Source organism: Canis aureus, chromosome 28, assembly GCF_053574225.1.
Source record: "Canis aureus isolate CA01 chromosome 28, VMU_Caureus_v.1.0, whole genome shotgun sequence".
Lineage (NCBI taxonomy): Eukaryota > Metazoa > Chordata > Mammalia > Carnivora > Canidae > Canis > Canis aureus.
The window spans coordinates 8,152,952-8,174,640 of NC_135638.1; the positions used below are offsets into that span (position 1 = coordinate 8,152,952).

The 21,689-nt window shown below is 34.8% G+C and overlaps 1 protein-coding gene across 4 annotated transcripts in view; it reads left to right on the top strand.

Annotated features, from left to right (window-relative positions):
* Positions 1 to 21,305, top strand: part of LOC144300374 (uncharacterized) — a 168,194-nt gene extending 146,889 nt beyond the window's left edge. Inside the window, exons 1-3 of one of the 4 annotated variants that reach the window (XR_013366984.1) lie at positions 16,493 to 17,373; positions 17,967 to 18,074; positions 18,650 to 19,703. Coding sequence is in view for 1 of the 4 variants with exons in the window: in XM_077876329.1 (XP_077732455.1) it covers positions 18,650 to 18,684 (35 nt within the window). In the remaining 3 variants the exon portion in view is untranslated. Of the gene's footprint in view, positions 1 to 16,492; positions 18,075 to 18,649; positions 19,704 to 21,043 lie in introns of those variants that run through there. The other 3 variants (XR_013366982.1, XR_013366983.1, XM_077876329.1) reach the window with 3 other exon arrangements.
* Positions 21,306 to 21,689: the final 384 nt, after the last annotated feature.

Sequence of the window (21,689 nt, forward strand, 5' to 3'; positions counted from 1 at the left end):
ATCCCCATGTAGGACTCAATCCCTGCACTATGGGATCATGCCCTGAGCCAAAGGCAGATGCTCAAGCTGAGCCACCCAGGCATCCCAACCACCAGTTTTCTTTAATTGAAGTCACTTTGAAGCTTCGATTCAAACAAAACAAAAGTGACATCCTTTTGATCTGTGTGACATGAGTGATGGTAAGCACATATAAATGTAGGTACCATATCATATGATGGTATTAGGGTATAGCAATGATTATCCAGGAGATTTAGCTTATACTAACATTAGTTTTTGTAATTTGTCATTAAGTTAAAAGTTCAAATTGAATAATAACTACATACTACCTATATCTTGAGATACCTGTGACTGTATTTGAAAACACAATTTGGGCAACACTGGGATACTAGAACAAATTCCAATTCAATCCTGTCTGTTACAAGGTAAAAGCACTTGTACATTTCACATAATTTCTTTTTGCTATAGTTTCCTCATTTATTAAATGAGGATTTGGACTTGAAGCTCTTATTCAGTACTAAAATGTTTTGATTCTGTGCACAGCACATAATATCAAGAAACTGTTACAGATCTGAAGCAGATGAAAAAAAAAAATCCTGAGAAAACAAATGAGCATTAATTTAGAATGTTTTAATACAATACAAATGCAATTCAATTATACCTCCATTGTAATGTATAATTTGAAATATAAATTTATGTCATTAAACTATGAAACATTAGAATAGATTTTTTAAATTTATCTTCTAAGTAGTAGAATTCCTTGCTATGAAGTCAAAATTATATTTACAAGGAACCCACTAATATGCTCTATAGATATCTTAAACTGTTGCATTTATTAACTTTGTTGGGCATGGACATGAGTATTCCTTTCTTTCAATTGCACAATATTCTATTAAAAATAAGATTAATAATACTTCTTCTACTTACAAGGATACAAACCACATTTTATAAGTTGAAAACCCTTATATAAACGTAACAAGGGCAGCCCGGGTGGCTCAGAGGTTTAGTGCCGCCTTCAGCCCCAGGGTGTGATCCTGGAGACCCAGGATCGAGTCCCACGTCAGGCTCCCTGCATGGAGCCTGCTTCTCCCTCTGCCTGTGTCTCTGCCTCTCTCTCTGTGTCTCTCATGAATAAATAAAGAAAATCTTTAAAAAATAAATAAATAAATAAATAAATAAATAAATGTAACGAGACATAGCTTTTATCATCATCACCATGGTTATTGGATGGATACTTTTTTACACATTTTAGTTGGAGTTAATTCTGTTACATTCCACCCATTAGAGGGCAGTAACATCACATTCTCACTGTTACCAATTCATAGAGAGGCAATAAGGGATTGACATTCTCTTCAGTTGGGCCTGGAGTCTTCTGAAATGTCATGGATAAAATGGTTATTTAATACTTGTAAGGCATTTTTCTTAGGAGCATCATTATACCTGGCAATGAAGTACCTAGGTCAGATTACAAAAGACTGCTTAACCTCCAGTACATTTGTTTCTATGTGGAAAAATGTAAGCTTCTAGTTTGTGGGAATGAAAGAGACTCATTTCCTTCTTCTGCAGTGAGTTTTGGACTCTCTTTGTCTACTTCACCTTTGGAGCTAGAGAATCAAAGGTATGCATTGGCCTTCATTGACCCATTAAATATTATTTCTCAGTTATCTCTTTCAATAGCAGCCACTTTTTCTTTTTTAGAAAAAGATGTTTTTGTTGTGTTTTCTTTAATATTCCAAGACTTTTGTAACTTCACAGCTTTTTCATTGTGTACTTACCTGGAAGCAATTCTGAAAACTCTGATTTTAGTACTGAGAAACCATAGGAAAATCTTTGATATGTACTTACATAATCAAGTTATCTTACCTTGTTAACTTAATATTTATTGGAACAGTCTGAAGAAGGGGGAAGAGAGAGAATGTAAAGGAATTTTCACAAGGCAGAGTGAATTAGTAGTTCTCAAAGACCTAGAGTTCCCCTGATCATTTGTATTCCTTCCTTCATTCATTCTTGACTTCCTTCCTTCATTCACTTATGTATTCAGCACATTTCTATGAAACACCTATTAGGTATAAAACAGTAATAGATGAAAAATTATAAAAATAAAAGATCTTTGAATGTCCTTACCAAAGTAGGAAGGGAACTATTGCATATATACACATGGATGTGTTAAAATGTTCATACACATCAAGATATATATTTAGTATATAATAGTATACTTAACTCACAATTATACTTAATAGTACACTTAATGTGCTAATAGTATACTTAACACAGTAACCACAAGTGTTATAAGAGTTAGGAAAAGATTTTATGGGAGTTTAAAATCAAAATAAATTACTTCCAAATTAAGGTAACTTGGATTATCTTCATGGAAAGTGTCGAATATAAATAGAGGTGCTTTTTTTTTTTTCTTTTTTCTTTTTTCTTTTTTTAAAATAAAGATTTTATTTATTTATTCATGAGAGACACAGATAGAGAGAGAGGCAGAGACACAGTCAGGAGAAGCAGGCTCCATGCAGGGAGCCCAACGCAGAACTCAATCCTGGGTCTCCAGGATCATGCCCTGGGCCGAAAGCAAGCACCAAACTGCTGAGCCACCCAGGGATCCCAAGGTGCTTTTTTTCTTAATGTGTATTTTGGATATTGAGAAATTGGAGTAAATTTGGAGAGCTAAATCACAAATAAAAAAAATTCAAGGGTTCTATGAGGAACAGTAAATAATTCAATTTGTCCAAATCTCAGAGTGTTTGAAAAATATTTGGGAAACAAAATGTTATGTAAATTAGTTCCTTGACTTTCTCCAAGCATGTCATTGAGTTCGGATGCATAGAGAGACTTGCTGAAAGCTATAACAAGCATGTGATTCTCTAGAAGGGAATGCCTCTAGGACTCACTGTCTTGCCTGGTTTAAAGTACCCCAAATCCAGTCTTTTCTCTTAATTCCCTCAGTACTTGGCTTTCCATCAGGTCCTTCCTTCTATGTTTACCTTGTTTGGATTTGGCAATAAAAATCTGAACGCTTGGCATTCACCCAGAAACCCCATGATTATTAACCACCGAAGTCTACCTAGAACTCTGTTGTCTAGTTCCTCAGTTTTCTGCACAACTGAAGAAAGAGAAACTCATCAAAGAAATTTTGTGGGAGTAAGTTTGAAGGGAAAATCAAAGAGATCTTTATAGTTTTGATTTGATCCATCTTGAGTAGACAAACCACATTAACCATGACAACAAAATGACAAAGCATAGGTACTGGGGGCTTGCAAAGAAATTCTGAGCTAGTTATGGTTATAGATTTGCAAAATTGCTTAAAGAATGGATAATAATAATGTCTTGTAGTCAATAGGGTTTTAAAAAATGAATGAATGATAGATCTTAGGCTAAACTACTTTGAGAGCTTTCCATATTTCAAAATCTGTTAAATAACTAGAAAGAACCATATATTACTGTCTTCAAAAGTACTTGTCATGTCCCCATCTCCTGGGTATTGCCTGTCCATATGAGGCAACAGGGATTTTGTGTTCCGTTATGGCCAGATTGCTCACTGCTGTCTTGTATGATTCACAGAGAGGAAGAATGTTTTAAATTGAAGTTCCACATAATAAATACATGACAGGACATGCACTGAAGTTTGCTTTTATATCTCAGAACTATTTGCTCTCAGACTAGATAGCTAACTTAGGATATGGCAGATTTAAAGATGGGTCTGTCTTTGAGTGGGTGTAGGAGGTGAGATGTAATAAGTAAACTAAATCAATGGGCAAGTGATGATCCACACTGCTTTTCAAATAAAAATTTATCTCAGGATTTAGGAAGAACTTACTCAGGGAATGGCCAATTTAGTTTCTACCAGTGTGTCTCACTGTGTCTCATTAATGGCCTCAGTATTATTTGAGGGAATGGGAGCAAGGTCATGGACTCTCAAATTTCTTTCACTAGAGCCAGTGCAGCAAGAAAAATTCCTTTGTTTTTTCTTTATTTTTCCTCTTTATGGGGTTGCTGTTTTCTTCCCTTAACACTTAAAAGAAAAATGGTTACATTTTGAATATTGGGTCACATGCCTACAGATTATAGTGTCAAATGTATAAATTTTAAAAATATAGAAATATGAAGTTACAATGACAGGCACCCAAGCAACTATATTTGGTTGCTTTATGCTGGGCTTTGCAATTTACATTTTCTAGACCAAAAAAAAAAAAAAAAAAAAAAAAAAAAGGCCAATCAAGATTATTTTTTGTTATTTCTGACAGAAAGTTCTACAAAGGCTGTTGGTAATAGCGAAAATGTTCACTGGGAATTCCAGTAAGTTTGTTCAAGATAAACACTTTATATCATTGTACTTTTGTCAGCTTTTAAATCTTTTCCTGGGTTTCCTGGAGGAAAATTATAATTTTCATACAAATAATGGGATTAATTTTATCCAGATAATTGGAAAACCAATTGTCTGGTGAATGTTTCCTAGAATCCAGCAGAGAAGTGTTTATCTTTAAAAGTAGTCATACAACTGTACCTTAAAGGTTCTCAGAGTAGCAAGGGGTATGAGAATGAAGGTATTCCAGGGAATTTACTTTAAATTTACAGAAAGTTACATTTATTAGTAAGGAAACAGGACACCTGTGCAGAATCTCTATGACTGTAGTGGTCAGAAAGTAGTGGAAGTAAACCATATTTCATTTCATATTTCAACATTATCCCATGATTGATAAAATCGTTCTCCAGCTATAATTAATTAGGTTAATCTTGAACTATGTCTGCCTCAGTAGATCCATCTCTTGCCATTTAACCTACCTATTATTATATTGTTATTTTTTAAGATAGTTTTGTTTTTGCATAAAGAATTTCCTCTGTGTTTGTTTTTTTCTGCACTTTGCAAACTTTTATTCCAACATGGTGATTCAACTCAAATGGCTCCTTCTTTGTTAGGCATTAGCCAACATGCCCAGGTAGGCTTGGTGGGAACTTCCATCTGACTCTTTTGCTATTCTGTTTATGACTTTAATGCAGCAGTTATCTCCTTTTATTATAATTTACCTATTTGCACATCCCTCCACTGTCTTTAGTATGTAATACTCCATTAGGCCAACAGAATAAGTTATTCATTTTAATATCACTGGCACCAGATATAGTGTTTGGCAATTCTAAAAGGCATTTGAAAATGGCTTAGACTAGAGGCACCTGGGTGGCTCAGTGGTTGAGTGTCTGCCTTTGGTTTGGGTGGTGATCCTGAGGGCCTGGGATTGAGTCCTGCATCAAGCTCTCCACAGGCAGCCTGCGTCTCCCTCTGCCTATATCTCTACCCCTCTCTCTGTGTCTCTCATGAATAAATGAATAAAATCCTTAAAAAAAAAGAGAAAGAAATGGCTTAGACTAGATTGATGCATACTAATAAGGAAATACTACTCATATACTTTTAAACTAGAGAAATCATATAAAATTAAAAGTGAAAGAATCAGAAAAGAGGAGGTGAATATAAGCTGGGACAAGAAAGACAATTTTTAAGATTAAAGTTTCATTAATTTTTTAAAAGAATTTAAACCTTTTTGCAACAAAACAATGTCCTTATCTGTGAAAGGGCAGACTGTGAAATAAGTATGTGTAAGGGTTTGTGTGTACCTGTACATGTGTCGAGAGGGAGACAGAAATACAGAATTTTAAACATCCAACTTTGGGTCTGGAGGAAATGAGAGAAAGAGATTGTGAGAAGAAGCAAAGCTTGCTATTTCTAACTCTAAATTAGATAACATCTTCCCTCTACCTTACCAATCTATCCACTTCAAAAAACAAGCAAACAAGGAATTAAAAATCTTTTCTCAGAGGAAAAACTTGCTAACCAGAGATGGATTGGTAGCATTCCTTTGGAGCTGTGCTCTATTACAAAGGTGTATTTGCCTTGTTTAATATAATTGTGCTTTAAATTAATTACTTGACTTATTTTTTTAATGGACAACAATTATCAGCTTCTGTGCCATGTTAACCCTTTCTCCATTGTTTATTTAATCCCATGCTTTTTCAAGCCAAGTTTTTAATACGGCATTTTGAACACAGAAGATTGCATTGATTTGAACTCCCACAGCACAGGAATTTGAGGTATATGCATTCTAGGATAAACATTAAGACTTGTGTTAATATCTTAGCAGATTCTTGTAATCCTAAAAATTCTTAAGGTAGTATATTTATTTTTAAAAGAAATCTCTTCAAATGCATATTACACTTCTATGACTAGGCGATATTAAATATTCTGGCTTCCGATTCTCTCCATTGTAATAAGATGTCCAGGGAGCCGTTATACTGAAATATTTTCTATTTTAATTGTATTCTCAGAACACATTACATGGGGCATAATATATAATATGGGGAAGCTAATTTTATATTCCTATAATCTAAAAGCTCTTTTGTTCCTCTTCAATGACATGGCTTTGAATTGATTTTAAAGTCTTATTGCTGGAGTTGCAAATTCTGTTGGATGACCCTCTATGATCTTTCAGAATCACACTGCAACTAATTCTTTTTATTTTTAATCTTTTGAGCTTCCTGTTACTTTAGATGATGCCTTGATTGTAATGGTCACACATTTATAGATGAAATACTATGAATACTCCTTTGGCCAAGGTTTTGTCATATGTTTTATCACATCTTGGAAGCAAGCATATAGTGACTCTGCACCTAATCTATGAGGGTAATGAAAAGAACACTATCTTAGACTTTATTTTTACATAAGTCTGGGAAGATTTTTTTTTCCTCATTGGAAATAACTTCACTTGATTAAATAAAGTGGATTTTTAGTGGATTCTGTTAATGTGTTTTACATACATTGATTCCTCTGACAGGTTTTGGTTAAAATACAAGGCTTCCAAATATTGTATTCAAGATTACTTTGTGTAGTTTCATATTTAGAAAATTTATTTTGTATAAAAAGTTCTTATTTTGTGTTCTAAGAAAACTTCTAAATGATGCCTAGTATATAACCTATAATACACACACACTTTTTTTAAGGCCCACATAAGAAAAATTATATATAAAATTAATAATGGAGAATATAATAGTTATGTTGTCTAGAAGTTAAAAAATGAATGTGTATTAGGGTAATATAGATACTAAAGTACAGAACAATTGGCCAATAGCAAAGAGGAAATGAAATAAAAACAAACAGAGGAAAAGATTTTGCCAGGAGTTGGACAATTAACTATCATATTTGACTAGATGATATGATCTCTAACTGCCCTTTATTCTGTTATAGATCCATGGAAGAGAGCTATTTTCAAGAGGAAATAAACTTAAGAAAAAAATTAGAAATTTAAACAATCATGTACTCATTTATTTTTAAAGAATTAGATCAACTGTATTTTCATTTACCTAATTGTTTCACTTCCCTAATATGAAACCAGATTCAGGAAATTTATGAGTCATATACTCCTTCCTGTGCATTACTATCTGCTGGGAGACCAGTCTCCCAGTTGTGGGCACATAAAGCTCAGGGAGTGGTTGCCGATGACCTCTTCCTACAAGAACATGTGATTCTCAAATGGGAATGAGCTAAAATGAAGCTTCGTCCTTTTTGAAAATTTGGAAAATACAAGCTTTATGAATTTTAAAATGGAAATATATTTATTGTCTAACTATTAAAATGGAGGAGAGACAAAGATGATTTTTTTATCTTCTGTTTGTTGTGAATTCTTTATGTTAAATGCACTATTGGATGCCAATAAATCTTGAAGTCTGTGATAGACTTTTCCTGCAAGCTGGCATTGGTCATTATTCATTTACTTGTTAATTGGTTCAACTGCCTCTTTTTTGGGGGGGGGCACTTTACAGACACTGATTATACATAAATCCACCATTCTTGATCACAATTTTATCTGAATTGGGGGGGGCACTTTACAGACACTGATTATACATAAATCCACCATTCTTGATCACAATTTTATCTGAATTGGGGGGGGCACTTTACAGACACTGATTATACATAAATCCACCATTCTTGATCACAATTTTATCTGAATTCAGAGCCCACAAAGGCAGGCAGATATGAAAACAAATCTGATAAGATAGTATAAAAAGTTCCTCAACACAAAAACATAGCATGGAAGGTACTAATTGAACTCAGGAAGCAGGTACTCCATCTGCCTTTGCATAAATGAAAAAAGCTTCACAGAGGAGAGGATACAGAGCTGAGTCTAAAATAATTCATGTAAGTTTTCCCAGATGTGCTTTTGAGAGGAAGTGAGTTCTAGTCCTGTAGGTTTCTTTTCAAAGCAGAGATGTGTTTTCGATTTTTCTGACATAATTTTATTAGTCTAGACAGCACAAGTGACTCCCTGAGCAGTGAATTTAAATAACTGTGTTACAGAAGTTGAAGGAAGAAGTGTTATGTGGTGTGTGCAATGGAGACTTCCACCTAGACACTTCCTTTTCAAAGCTTTGACTACAGTTTCACATTTCCCTGTGTTAGAACACAGATAAAGGGTTTTCTCATTGCCTCGGTGAGCTGCATAGCTCCATTTTAAACCATGCACCAGTTAGTGACATTAGGCTGCTTTTCTCATACACCTTCTCCTATTTCTATCTTTAGATAAATGTACTTAGTAAATATAGAAAGAATGTATTGTAACTGAAACTCTGAGGGTCATAAAAGTGGGATTTATTGAGCAAGTAGTTCGGTGATACATAAAAATGCAGTTCACACAGTATCAGGCATCAAGTGTTTAAACAGTTATACACCCACGTAGTAGTAATTTGTTGGGCAATATTGTGATATGATTGTTATAGGGAAAATGTAATGTTATCCTGAAAATATGATTGTGTCACCACTTTCTGCTTTAAGAAAAATTAGGTCAGGGGTGCCTAGGTGGCTCAGTTGGTTAAGTGGCTGACTCTTGACTTTGGTTCAGGTCATGATCTCAGGGCCCTGGGATAGGTTCCTGTGTCATGCTCTGTGCTGGTGGGGGCGCGTGGGGGATATCCTGCTTGGGATTCTCTTTCCTTCTCCCTCTCCCTCTGCCCCTCTCCCTTGATTTCTCTCTCTCTCTCTCTCTTTAAAATAAATAAATCTTTTTTTTTTAAAAGAAGAATTATTTCAGTTCAAATTCCAAATAAAAACTTTGCAATATTGGGCTTTCAACCCCCCCCCTTTCCCCCACATTTAGAGAGAATGCTGATCTCCTAGGAAAATTGGAGTTGTCAGAGAATGAAAACACAAAGATCATATCAGAGAGACAGAGAGAATTTCGACAGCCAGAGCACCTCTTTGCACAATGTAATGGAAAAATCCAAAGCTGATAGAGGGTATCTATCAATTCTTAAAAATATACCAGTGTAAACAAAAACTATAATGAAGCTAAAATGACTGAAGCAGAAGGCCAGGAATCTATATAGTTAAGGACATTTCCTTGATTTTCCTTTATCAGATTACATAGGTTTCCTAAATTTGTGTACTGGGAAGACTATCATATTCTCTTTTTTTTTTTTATTGAAGTAAATTAACACCCAATATCCTATTAGTTTGAGGTGTACATCAGAGCGATTTGATATTTTTATGCATTATGAAATCATCCCCCAATAAGTCTAGTTACCAATCTATCACCATACAAAATTATTACATTCTTGCCTATATTCTCTGGGCAGACTATTATTGTATTCTATAAGTCTGTAATTACTTCCCTAAATGTATTTTGTGCATTTTCCAATAATTAATGAGGCCATCCATAAGTGCATTCATATTTTTCTTCAAATTCTTGGTTACTCTTCCATCAACATCTAAAATGAGTATTTAATGAGATCATTACATATACTGAAAAATGTGCACAAATCATAAGAATTCAGTGGAGTTTTGCAAAATGAAAACACCTATGTAACCTACATACAGATCAAGAAACAGAACCTTAGCAGTACCTTGAAACTATTCTCAATGTATGGTTCCAGTCACTTCCCTCTTTCTCAAGGTAACTGCTATGGTGACTTCTAACATCATAATTTTGCATGTATATGAACTGGTTAAGTTTTATGGGAATTCTTATATGTGAGACAGCCATTATATAACCTAATCCTGTACCAGTTATTTTATTTCAGTTTTATGTAACATCAGCTATTATGCCCCCAAAAAGCAAGATGTTAGGTAGTCTTGGTTTTTGATATAGATTTGGAAATGGCTTCTTATAAACTTGGATGAGTTTTGGTGCCCCTGGTCCAGCAAAAGAGTCAATAAAAAATGACCGAGCAAAATGGTAAGCTCTGTACCAAACTGATGAAAAGCTCACCAAGTCCTCAAGAAGGCAATAAAATTTCTCAGTGCTAATGGTTTTAAAGGTCATCAGAGCACTTAAGTGCTTAGAGATGTAGTGCTCACTATCTCCAAACCCCCAAGAACTCAGCTTATATTAGGAGAACTGGGTGAATGATATTCTTTGTCACTGAAAGTTTTACTAGGCCATCTATTGGACAATGATGGAAATTTATGTTTAAAAGGAATGTGAGGATACTCCTGGACACCAAGCTCCAGGTCGAAAAAATATAAAACCAGAAGAAATAATTATCAAAGGTACTGGAAGCGATCTTGATATCTAAAATGGTTAATTGCATAGGATTTTCAAAACATTATCAAAATGTGACAAAATTATTTATAAGTGGGAAATCACAAGATGATAAGAAAAATACAAATATCTATTTCATTTTTGGAATATATTTAGATTGCCTGTTTACTAAATACAGAGCACCATTTCCTTCCATGATAATGTTAAAATAGGAGATTCTTGAACTTACAATAAAATGAATAAATCCTGAGGATTTGATGTGAAAATTCCCATGTGAGAAAACTAGCCTACTGTTTTCGCTGTATATAAGTTGTATTGGTAGTCTTTCAAATTAGGGATGCAGAGGAAGTTCTCATTTCTTTAGGTGACTTACAGAGATTTTGAGCATAATCACATTTTGAAATAGAATATAGTTATTTGAACCCATATTAACCTTCAAATGCATTTTAGCAAATCTGGAGGAATGAAGTTGGAGTGAAGTAAAGTAGTAGTGGTCAATGTTTACTAAGACGGCATTTTATCGATCCTAGAATATCACATCCAGAAATGATATTCTTTATGCAGTATCTTTTCTAATCATTTCCTCAGTGGTCATACTTTAAAAGAACTTCGTAAAAGAAAATACTGACAATATAAAAAGGACATTTCTTTCTGGACTTTTAAACACTAGAGATAAATAAAACACTTCTAAAAGTAGAGATTTGCGAGCAAGTGTTTAAATCAGAAGTGTGATAAGAAAAATCATCACAAGCTTTAAAAAAATAAGATATAAAGACAAAAGTCTTTCCAGGAGGCTACCACTACTGAATATTTTGTTAACGATAGCAAAGAAAAACAACTTAAAAGTACAGAGTCAAGTTTTACCTAGGTGGTGAATGATTAACTGTCAAGGTTTACTTAAGAAGTATCTGTGGAATATAATTATTTTATTTAAATTTAACCTAAGTTCTGTCTCTATAATCTATGCATTTATCAGTTAATCCATTCATTCGTACTTTCTTTCATGAAACATTGCATGTTTGCCATGTGCTAGACATTGTTATAGGAGCTGGAGAATAAAAAATAAGCAAACCAGCTAAAGGCTTGATCTCAAGGCGTTTATTTTTAGTGTAACTAAACAAGGAAACATATAATGTACTTTTATGTAGTTACTATAATGTCTATACTTTTTTATTTTTTATTTTATTTTATTTTTTATTTATTTATTTATTTATTTATTTATTTATTTATGATAGTCACACAGAGAGAGAGAGAGAGGCAGAGACATAGGCAGAGGGAGAAGCAGGCTCCATGTACCGGGAGCCCGACGTGGGATTCGATCCCGGGTCTCCAGGATCGCGCCCTGGGCCAAAGGTAGGCGCCAAACTGCTGCGCCACCCAGGGATCCCTATACTTTTTTAAAGTTGAAATGGACAGTGTCATATTTTGTATGTGCTAGCCTTAATGCTAGAGCAGGCTGTGCTGCAGATGAAATATTATACTCCAGGAATTGTTAGAAGAAATACAAAGTATAGAGGCAATTACTAGCAGGGGTTTCGTTATTGATATCTTCATAAATACTTCAGGCTCTTATTGATGAAATTAAAGGTATTCAAGATGTTTGGTTGGGCTAAAATATTTTAGAAACCCACATTCGTATACTCTGGGCATAAGAATACAGCGAACTCTGTGTGTTTGCCTTAGAGAGGAGGCCAAAAACGTGGTCCATAAATGGTCTTTTGTCTAACCTCTGATTGGGTAGATTTCTACTTGCCCGATGCTAACAATAAGAGTAACTAATCTTGCTTAAAAGTAATCTTGTCTGCCTAAGATGAGCCTTTCATAAAACTTAGATATCAGAATACCTAAGAGAATATAGAACTGGCACTTCAGTGTTTTACAGAACAATTTATAAATAATTTTGGCACTTGCTTGCAAGTAAATGTTTAATAAATCTTTGGCTAAGCGGCAGAATTTGGTCTAAAAATCCTTTCATTATACTGTCATAGTAAGGTGATGAAGGAGCACTTCATTTTCTTGTCACTACTTTTGGTGGCTACCATTATGCACCACAAAGAATCCAAGAGTTTTATATGACAAAAATAAATTTAAGTAAGTTCATAAAAGCAGTGAAGTATTCTAAAGAAACATAAAACAAGGTAACTAGGGTGCATATGGGAAGAAGATGTTATAATGCAGTCCAGAAAGTTCTCACTGAGAAAATGACATCTGAGCAAGAAACTTGATTAAAGTGAGGGAATGAGACCTATGGAGATAGATGAAACAAACTCCAGGCAGAGGGAACAGCAAATTTAAAGGCCTTGAGAGGGAAACAACTATGCATATTCAAGAAACACTGTGAGGACCAGACAGCCGACAGTTCAAGCAGGATGAGTGATGAGGAAAACATCAGGAGAGAAGGTCAGGGAAATAAACAGAGGTCAGATCATATAGAGTCTTGCTGACCATAAGATTTGTTTTTGCTCTGAATAAATGACAGGTCATTAGAGGAATCTGAACAGGAAGGTATTCTTATCTAACTTATGTTTAAACATTATCTCTCTGGTCATTGTGTGCCAAATAAGTTTTGAAATAGCAAGAATAAAAACCATGAGACCGGAGGGGAGTCTATTGTAATGCAGGCAAGAGGTCATGTAGGCTTGGTACATTATAATAATGGAGGTAATAAGACTTGAACACATTCGGGATACATGTTTAGGTACCCAATAGGACTTCTTATTGGATTCCTGTAGGATATGAAGAAAGCTGTAGAATGTGGAGGAAAAAAAATGATGCTGGAAACTTGGAATATTTTTACAATAAGAAGTTATTATTTTGAGAGAATGTTTTTAGGTGAAGCCATCAGGATTACATGTAGAATGTGAAAAGGAAAAAACAATCAATGATGAAGATTGCATTTCTGGCAATGGTGGTCTAAAGTCATATGGATCAACATTCCTGTGAAAGAAACTACAAAGGCTCAAGATACATAGAAAGGAAACAATTATTTGAAAATCATACGTAAGAAATCACATAGTAAGTAATTGTAGGCCGAGATCTGGAAAAGAAGAGAAATCTAGATAATTCACTCTAGTTTAGGGGCAATTTTCTCTATAAAGTAAGATCATTCTCAAAGCATCATCAAAGAGCCAGAGAAGCCAAGCAGAACTTGGGACACAGACTGGGAAACTCTTACGGAGAGTTCAAGATTCACAAAAAAGCGTGGGTCCAGATAAACATCTTAGGCTTTCGATTAGAATGACTTCAAAAGGCCTCAAGTTATGGGCGCTTGGGTAGCACAGTCAGTTAAGCGAGTCTGCCTTTGGCTCAGGTGGTGATCCCAGGGTCCTGGGGTTGAGCCCCGCATCAGGCTCCCTGCTCAGCGGGGAGTCTGCTTCTGCCTCTCTCTCTGCCCCTCTCCCCTGCTCATGCTCTCTCTTTCTTAAATAAATAAATACAATCTTTAACAAACCGCCTCAAGTTGAAAGAGCAACAAACAGAAAACAACCCAACCCAACTTTGAATATTTTGTTCAATAGAGGTGAGGTGATCATTGGAGATGGCTATTGCCTGTAGCCTAGATTTCAAGAAGAAGATAAAATATAATAAAACAAAACAATAGAAACCCAATTGTGAGGAAGATACTAGAGCTCCTAATCAGTTTTACAATTTTTATTTTAATGTTCATTTAACCAGGCATAGTAGAAGACAAGATAAAACTGAAAAAGGGCAGCTCTGGGTGGCTCAGCGGTTTAGCACCACCTTCAGCCCAGGGCGAGGTCCTGGAGACCCGGGATCGAGTCCCGCATTGGGCTCCCTTCACGGAGCCTGCTTCTCCCTCAGCCTGTGTCCATGCCCCTCTCTCTCGTGTGTCTCTCATGAATAAATAAATAAATAATCTAAAAGTAAAAGATAAAACTGAAAAAGCAAGATTAAAAAAGACAATAGGAACAACCCACAGGAGACACAAATAATGAACTTTTGAGTCATGGCATTTAAAATAATAAAAGGTCTGATGCCTTCAGGGAATTAAGTGCCAAATTAGAAAATTTGGCAGAGAACTGGAAAGTGAAAGAAAAAAACCAAACTGTGAATTCTGTAACTAAAAAATACAATTACCAAAGTTTTAAATTAATAGCAGATTAGATAGAATGAAGAATTAATGAATTAGGAGATAAACCAGAAGAAAATATTTAAAATGAAGTCCAAACAAATGAAAGACAATTTTATAAATGGCTCATGGTCCTTTATGGGAAAAGATGAAATAATATCTACTTCATATCATATGCCAAATTCAATTTTAATTGGATTCCAGGTTTAAATGTGAAAGAAAAAAATATTTTTAGACTATAACAAGATAATATCTTTATGAATTTGGTGTATAAAAATTTTTCTTAAGGGATACAAGAAACAAAAACCATGTACAAAACTCTAATAAATTAGGCTACATAACATTTAGGAACTCCTGCTCATCAAAAACTGTCATTAAGGGCAGCCCAGGTGGCTCAGCGGTTTAGCGCTGCTTAAGTCCAGGGCGTGATCCTGGAGACCTGGGATCAAGTCCCACGTCAGGCTCCCTGCATGGAGCCTGCTTCTCCCTCTGCCTGTGTCTCTGCCTCTCTCTCTGTCCTCTCTGTGTTTCTCATGAATGAATAAACAAATAAAATCTTTGAAAAAAAACCTGTCATTAAGTGAGTGAAAATATAATTGCAACATAGATAATTCATAAAGGGTATATGTTCAGAACATATAGAGACTACTTTTTGTTTAATAAGAAAAGATAGGCGAGTAAATTTTTTAGAAAAATGGGCAAGAGATTTCAACAGCCTCGTTAAATATGGAATATTCAAGTGGCCAATAAGCACGTAATACTATGCTTTACCTCACTAGTAATCAGAAATATGGAAATAAAAATCACGATGAGATCACTACTCACTCACGAGTTGGTGATAAAAACATTAAAAAATATATCAGTGACAGCAAGTGATTCCAAGGATGTGGAACTTGTAGGGATGTGCAGTGAGAAATATGAATTGATAGAACCACTTTGGAGAAGACTGACAACTTAAAAGGGAATGCCTCATACAGAATCATCTTGTTTTCAGTAAAAATTAAAAAAATTGTTTTTTGTATTAACACTAATTCGTAATTTTAAACCAGAAAGGTCAGAAACTAAAGGGAGCATGAAAGTACAAGTAACTGGTGTAGTTTCAGGAAGGTACTTAGGTACAGTTTGGTCATATATTGAATGGTTTGCCCCTCCACTTTTTAACTTTATAAAAAACACTATCACATATTTTTACTTTTATTTTATCATTTCATTTATCCTGCCAAGAGAGTGTGAGGAATTCTGAATAATCTTCCAAATTCTTCCAAGGTAAGTGAGTGGAACCTGGCAAACTGAACCAGGCATAGAGAATATACGAGGAAATGTTAAATTATTATAGTATATCCAAGCAATAAATCTTGAGGGGTGAAAGAATTAGATTTGAGGTGTACATTTCTATATAGTCATAGATCTATAAGGGACCTTTAAGAAAGTGGAGTAGTTGAACTTATTAAGTTTATGCTATCTCTTCTTCTTATACTATGAATTTTGTAATTACTGAACCTTAGGAAGGAGAACTTCCAAGGCTCTTCTCTTCATCCTTTGCTATTTCAACCAAGCAGTGCATACTGGGGCCTCAGGAACTCTTGCTCTCGAGGAAGAGTTAACAGCTATGAAATGGCAATATTTAAGATTATTGGGACACCTGGTGGCTCAGCGGTTAAGCGCATCTGCCTTCGGCTCAGGGCCTGATCCTGGAGACCAAGGATCGAGTCCCACATGGGGCTCCCTGCAGGGAGCCTGCTTCTCCCTCTGCCTATGTCTTTGCCTCTCTCTCTCTCTCTCTCTCTCTCTCTCTGTCTCTCTCATGAATAAATAAATAAAATCTCTAAAAAAAAAAAAAAGATTATTATTGGCTACTATGCTAGTGGTTGTAGTCACTGAGATTATTTAAAGATCATATTGGTCCTTATGGATTTTTCACTTGGCTTATGTAGATTCTCCTGAAGGAGAACTTTCATTTCCTTTCTGTTCATCTTACTGGCTTATGAAAATCTAGCTCCGGCAGCCGAAAGGAACTCCTTTCTAGGAATTAGGGGCTGTCTTTGTCCTGTATTCACTCACTCCTTTGCTTTGGTTCTCTCCTCTGGGTGGCAGCTCTTAGGTCTCCATGGACCTAGGACCTCAAAATAACATCTGGGTTTTGGTGTGAAAACGGCACATATCCCCCTCTAAGGCCCACTTAGTGTAGGGAAGGGGGTATCACAGGGCATGTGGCATTGTCCATGGTTTGACACCAAAGCCCTTACAAGTAACAAAGAATGTTTTGCCTTATTTTCTCAGGCACGTTGAGAGGAGAAATAAGTGAGTTAAGGGATTCAGGTATTTCTGTTTCCTTGGTGTAATTCTAACTTAAACAATTATCATCTTCAATTGCAATGCCATATGCTCAAGAGTAGCTACCAAAAAAATTAAAGAAGAGAATCCTTTTCCTTCTCTACAGAAATTTATGGTCTTGTTGTGTTAGCAAAGAAATACACAGACATAGGTAGGTGTCAAGCCACATGTAAACAAACTTAAAACAATAAGTAAAATTGTATGTGTGTATGCTTACTTATGTGGTGCCTACAATAGCATATGGTAAGCTTTTAATAAATATTTATGTAATGAAAGCATGAATTCATAATCCATGTGTTGCTAGGTATTCTCTTAAAATACCAAAATGGAATTAAAAACAAAGAAACTCTGAAAGGATAAAGTAATGGAACAAAAAGATTTGCTGTTATTGTTCCCAGATCAAAGAACAAGAGAAAGATACAAAAGGAGGTAATGTATTAATTGACCCAAAATTATTTTTCTTGTTTTCTAGGGTTTGAGGATCTGTTTTATCAATACTATGTGTGTGCGCGTGTGTTCTATCAATAATCTTACTATGCTAGTTACTGAAACAACAATAGAAATCCAGTGATTTTAGGACTTAAATGTTAAGCATTTTACCATATTTGGGTTACCTGTTAATTATGAAGGTCATTTGTGACTGCTTTTCTCCAGATGGTAGGATTAATCAAAGAATGAACAAGAAATGTTTTCAGTAAAGTGCTGTTATACATGAATAGCAAAATGGCCTTTCAATCATTTTTGTAGGAAATAAATTATTGTATTTTAAATTTGAATAATGAAATATTGATGATCTTTTCTTGTAAATTGTTTTAACTTGTGAGGTTAATCCAGTCATAAGTTGACTTATAACTGAAGCACTCTAATGTTAATTTTGATGCATTGGTTGCTTCATATTTACTACTTTTGGGAAATGGTAAAGAATTCAACAATTATTAAGTCTTTTACTATGCATATCAGATTATGTGCATTGGAATGTAAATCTAATTGAATGACTTTAAATGTTATTATTTTTAACACAGCACTGAAGTAAATTAACAAACATTAAACACTCCCTATATTCTACTCCGGTTAGACTATGAATTCAGAGATAAAAGATTGCCTTTTGCCCTTCAGGAATATGCACACAAGTAAGTTACAGCATTTTTCTAGAATTTTTCAAATATTTTCAAAAAAAGCTTGAGTTACTTTTATTTGGTTTAGTAGAAATTGAAGGCAAAAGCCTTGTTTTGAAAACACATTTAAAAGGGATGAATGCATTTTTATCAACTGTTAGAAGTTCTGTTTGCTCTGCTGAAATAAATTGCACATTTTTTGCCTCCTAAGTTTCTTTTGTTTTGAAATCCCCATGTGTCTTAACAGCAGTAAATTGAAACCAAACAAACAAACAAAACCCCCAGAAAACAAAAAAGGAACCTTACATAAAACGACATTGTAGAGCATCATGCAAACAAAGAACTTATTTCAGTGAGTTATTTAGACACAGCTTAGGCCATATTATGTGTAATTTCCAACATTAAGCAACTGTAACTGCCTGTAAAGGCAGATTTCAGATGTTTATAAATAAAAATTACTATGTTGGATGATAAATTGAAAGAGAAATATAAGAAAACCATAATCTTTCCCTTGGCAATGTTTTTTTGTGGACAACATAGGTACTCAAATTTTATATTCTAACTCAAACAATGTTTTCTTTTCTGACCAGCATCCTCTTACAGCTCTGTAGCAATTACAGGATAGATCCTCCAGAGTATAGGCAACGGCAGAGATGAAGTTCACGTGCTTCACGCTACATTTCCTTGGCATGGGATTTTATGTCGATCCTCAGAAGTGGATGTGGGCACCAATCACTGTATTGTAGGTACTTTTTTCTCAACTCTTCAACCTGTTAAACATGTGACGTGACGGGGACCGCACCCCATAAAGGTCCAGTTGTTCATTTATTAATATACAGAAATGACCATTTCCTTAAATTTTGGTCACATCACCTCCAGGAGAATTTATGTGATTGTGATCATTCTAGTAGGATTATGCTTTTATATGGGCTGCTGGGTGATGTTTTCAAATTGCAATTTCTTTGTCCTTAATTTCCTTATTGATGATCTGTATATCGGTTGCCCTGACCTCGGGTTTTCTCCTCTCAGATTTTAAAACTAAAAAAAGGCAATGCTTTCTGCTTTTCAGGGGAGAAATAATAAAATACATTTATGTTCTCTATATTACAGGCTATTATTTTTGTGCATGCTGAGCCAGATACTCTGAAGGCCTATGTTATAGCTTATTTTAAAGAGAGTTACCTTTTGGAAGCTGTTTGGGTTTTCAGTATGCAAGTACCAATTGAATACCACCCAAATTAGATGAAATAAATAAGAGAAAGAGACTAGCATTATTTGAATGGCTGCAAAATTAAGGATTTCAATTCATCTGATTTAATTCGCAAAACAACTTCTTGAAGTAAAAACAATTATCCTCATTTTATTAATTAGGAAACTAAAACTTAGCTTAGTTACAGGTCAAGCTATAACTAAATGTCTTAGAGGTAGCTTTTAAATCTAGGACTCCCTTTAACCAAAGTTCTTTCTACTGTACTATGCTTCCTCTCTTGCTGTGAGTCAAATATCAACTGGAAAATACACTGGATATGTAAAATTTATATTGGTTTATTAGAATAATTTTTCACAGAAAAATAATTTTTAAGGATATCAAAATAGATCTTTAAATGACTTTAGGTACATTGTCTATTCATTAACGGAGAATTGGCTGGTGGTGCTTTCTGCCTTAAAATAATCCTGACTATTAATATTTCAGAAAGGGTTTGTCTGTTTCTGAAAACTGGATTTGGAAATGAAATATGATGTATTTTCAAACCAAGTTATGGAGTTCATTGAAAAGAATAGTAAGACTGATACCCTGTATTTTGAGCTGAATTGTGTTGTGTTCCCTCCGCCCCCCCCCCACCAATTCATATGCTGAAATCCTAACTACCCATACCTCAGAATGTGACTGTGTTGAGAGATAGGGTCTTTCAAGAGGTAATTCAGTCAAGTCATTAGGGTGGCCCCTAATGCAATATGACTGGTATCCTAGCAGAGGAGATTAAGATACTGACACACAGAGGGAAGACTAAGTAAAGATACAAGGAGAAGACAGCCATCTACAAGCCAAAGAAAGAGGCTTCACAAAAACCAGCAATGCTAAGACCTTGTGTCAGACTACTAAATCTCCAGAAATAAGAAAAAACAATTTTCTGTTGTTTAAGCCACCTTGTTTTATGGTGCTTTGTTTTAGCAACCCTAGTAAACTAATACATCATCTTATTTGGAACTTTAGGGACTACATTTTTCTGGTTCATATCTTCAAGAAGTTCCACTTGGGAATTATTTTTAAGATATAGAAATCATTCATAGTAAGATATGGAAAGAAAAACATAATTAGTCATAATTAGAGCAGTCAATTTATGATGATATTAAAGCAACACTCTGGATGTGATATGAGAGCTTAGAATCTCTTATTATTAGGTTGGCTGAAATATAACAGTTCCATGTACTATACTGTTAGGAACATGAAAGAACAATTGATTGAAAGTCTGCAATACATTAGTAGTCAAATGTCTATAAGATTTGTTATGAAGATAGGGAAAAAAATGCCTTCACCTACAGTGTTCAACATCACTGGGCTCACCCCTGCTTTGCTGTAGGCTATTCAAGAGTTCTATTAATAAGAAAATTTTCCATCTAGGTAGAACAACAAATTAGGTTTGAATTATTCATTAGTATTACAGTATAAATTAATTTAATAGATAGATTGTATAGCCAATCACTTAGCCCGTTCCTTTGGCAAGTGGGCACAAAAGTTTCAATGGAGAATGTGTGAAGGCTGACCCAGGGACAGTGTATATGGTGAGTGGATATGGGCAGACGAAGGGGAATATTAAAAGAAGAAATATGTATGCAAAGAGAGACACAGCCCACAAGCAAAGAAAAGCTATTTGCTTTAACCTAGAGCTGGGACTATATAAAAGTATGACAAGAAGTGTAGGCAAGTTTGCCATTTATAAATTGACACTAATTGCAGAGAGGTGCCCAGTGGTAACTGACAGCTTTCATTCGCATATTGGACAGTCAGGTCATAACACCAAGCCGAATATGACTGTGTATCTGATATAAATATCTGCCCTGCTTTGGGAATTAAAACATTTCTAGGAGGAAATGTAAGGTATATGCATATCCCAATTTGTTTAGGATGTTCTTTGTTTTCTTTGTATATATATATACAAATATATATATAACAATTTTCATGTAGCTTAACCTAATATGAATAAAATCTCCTTTGACTTTCAAAAGTGTCTGCATTTGAGAAATTATGTGGTCATCCTAACTTGTTTGTGGAATTTTTATTTTCCCAGGGTTGTCTGGTAATGGTTTTCCTTATTTCTTTTAAGTGGCAACTGTGATTTGCTATATTTAGATTTGTTATATTTCCTTTTTGAAATACACACACACACACACACACACACACACACACTCACCGACAACTGTATTAAGAATTGACAAATCCTTCCACCACGAAATCTGAGACCAGTAACAAAACAACACATTTATATTAAATAGGTGATGGAGATTAAGGAGTGCACTTGTCATGAAAGGTGTCACACGGAGGGGTTGTACGGCAGTGTTGGATCCACTATGTCGTACACCCGAAACTAATATTCTGCTGTATGTTAACCAACTGGAATTTAAATAAAA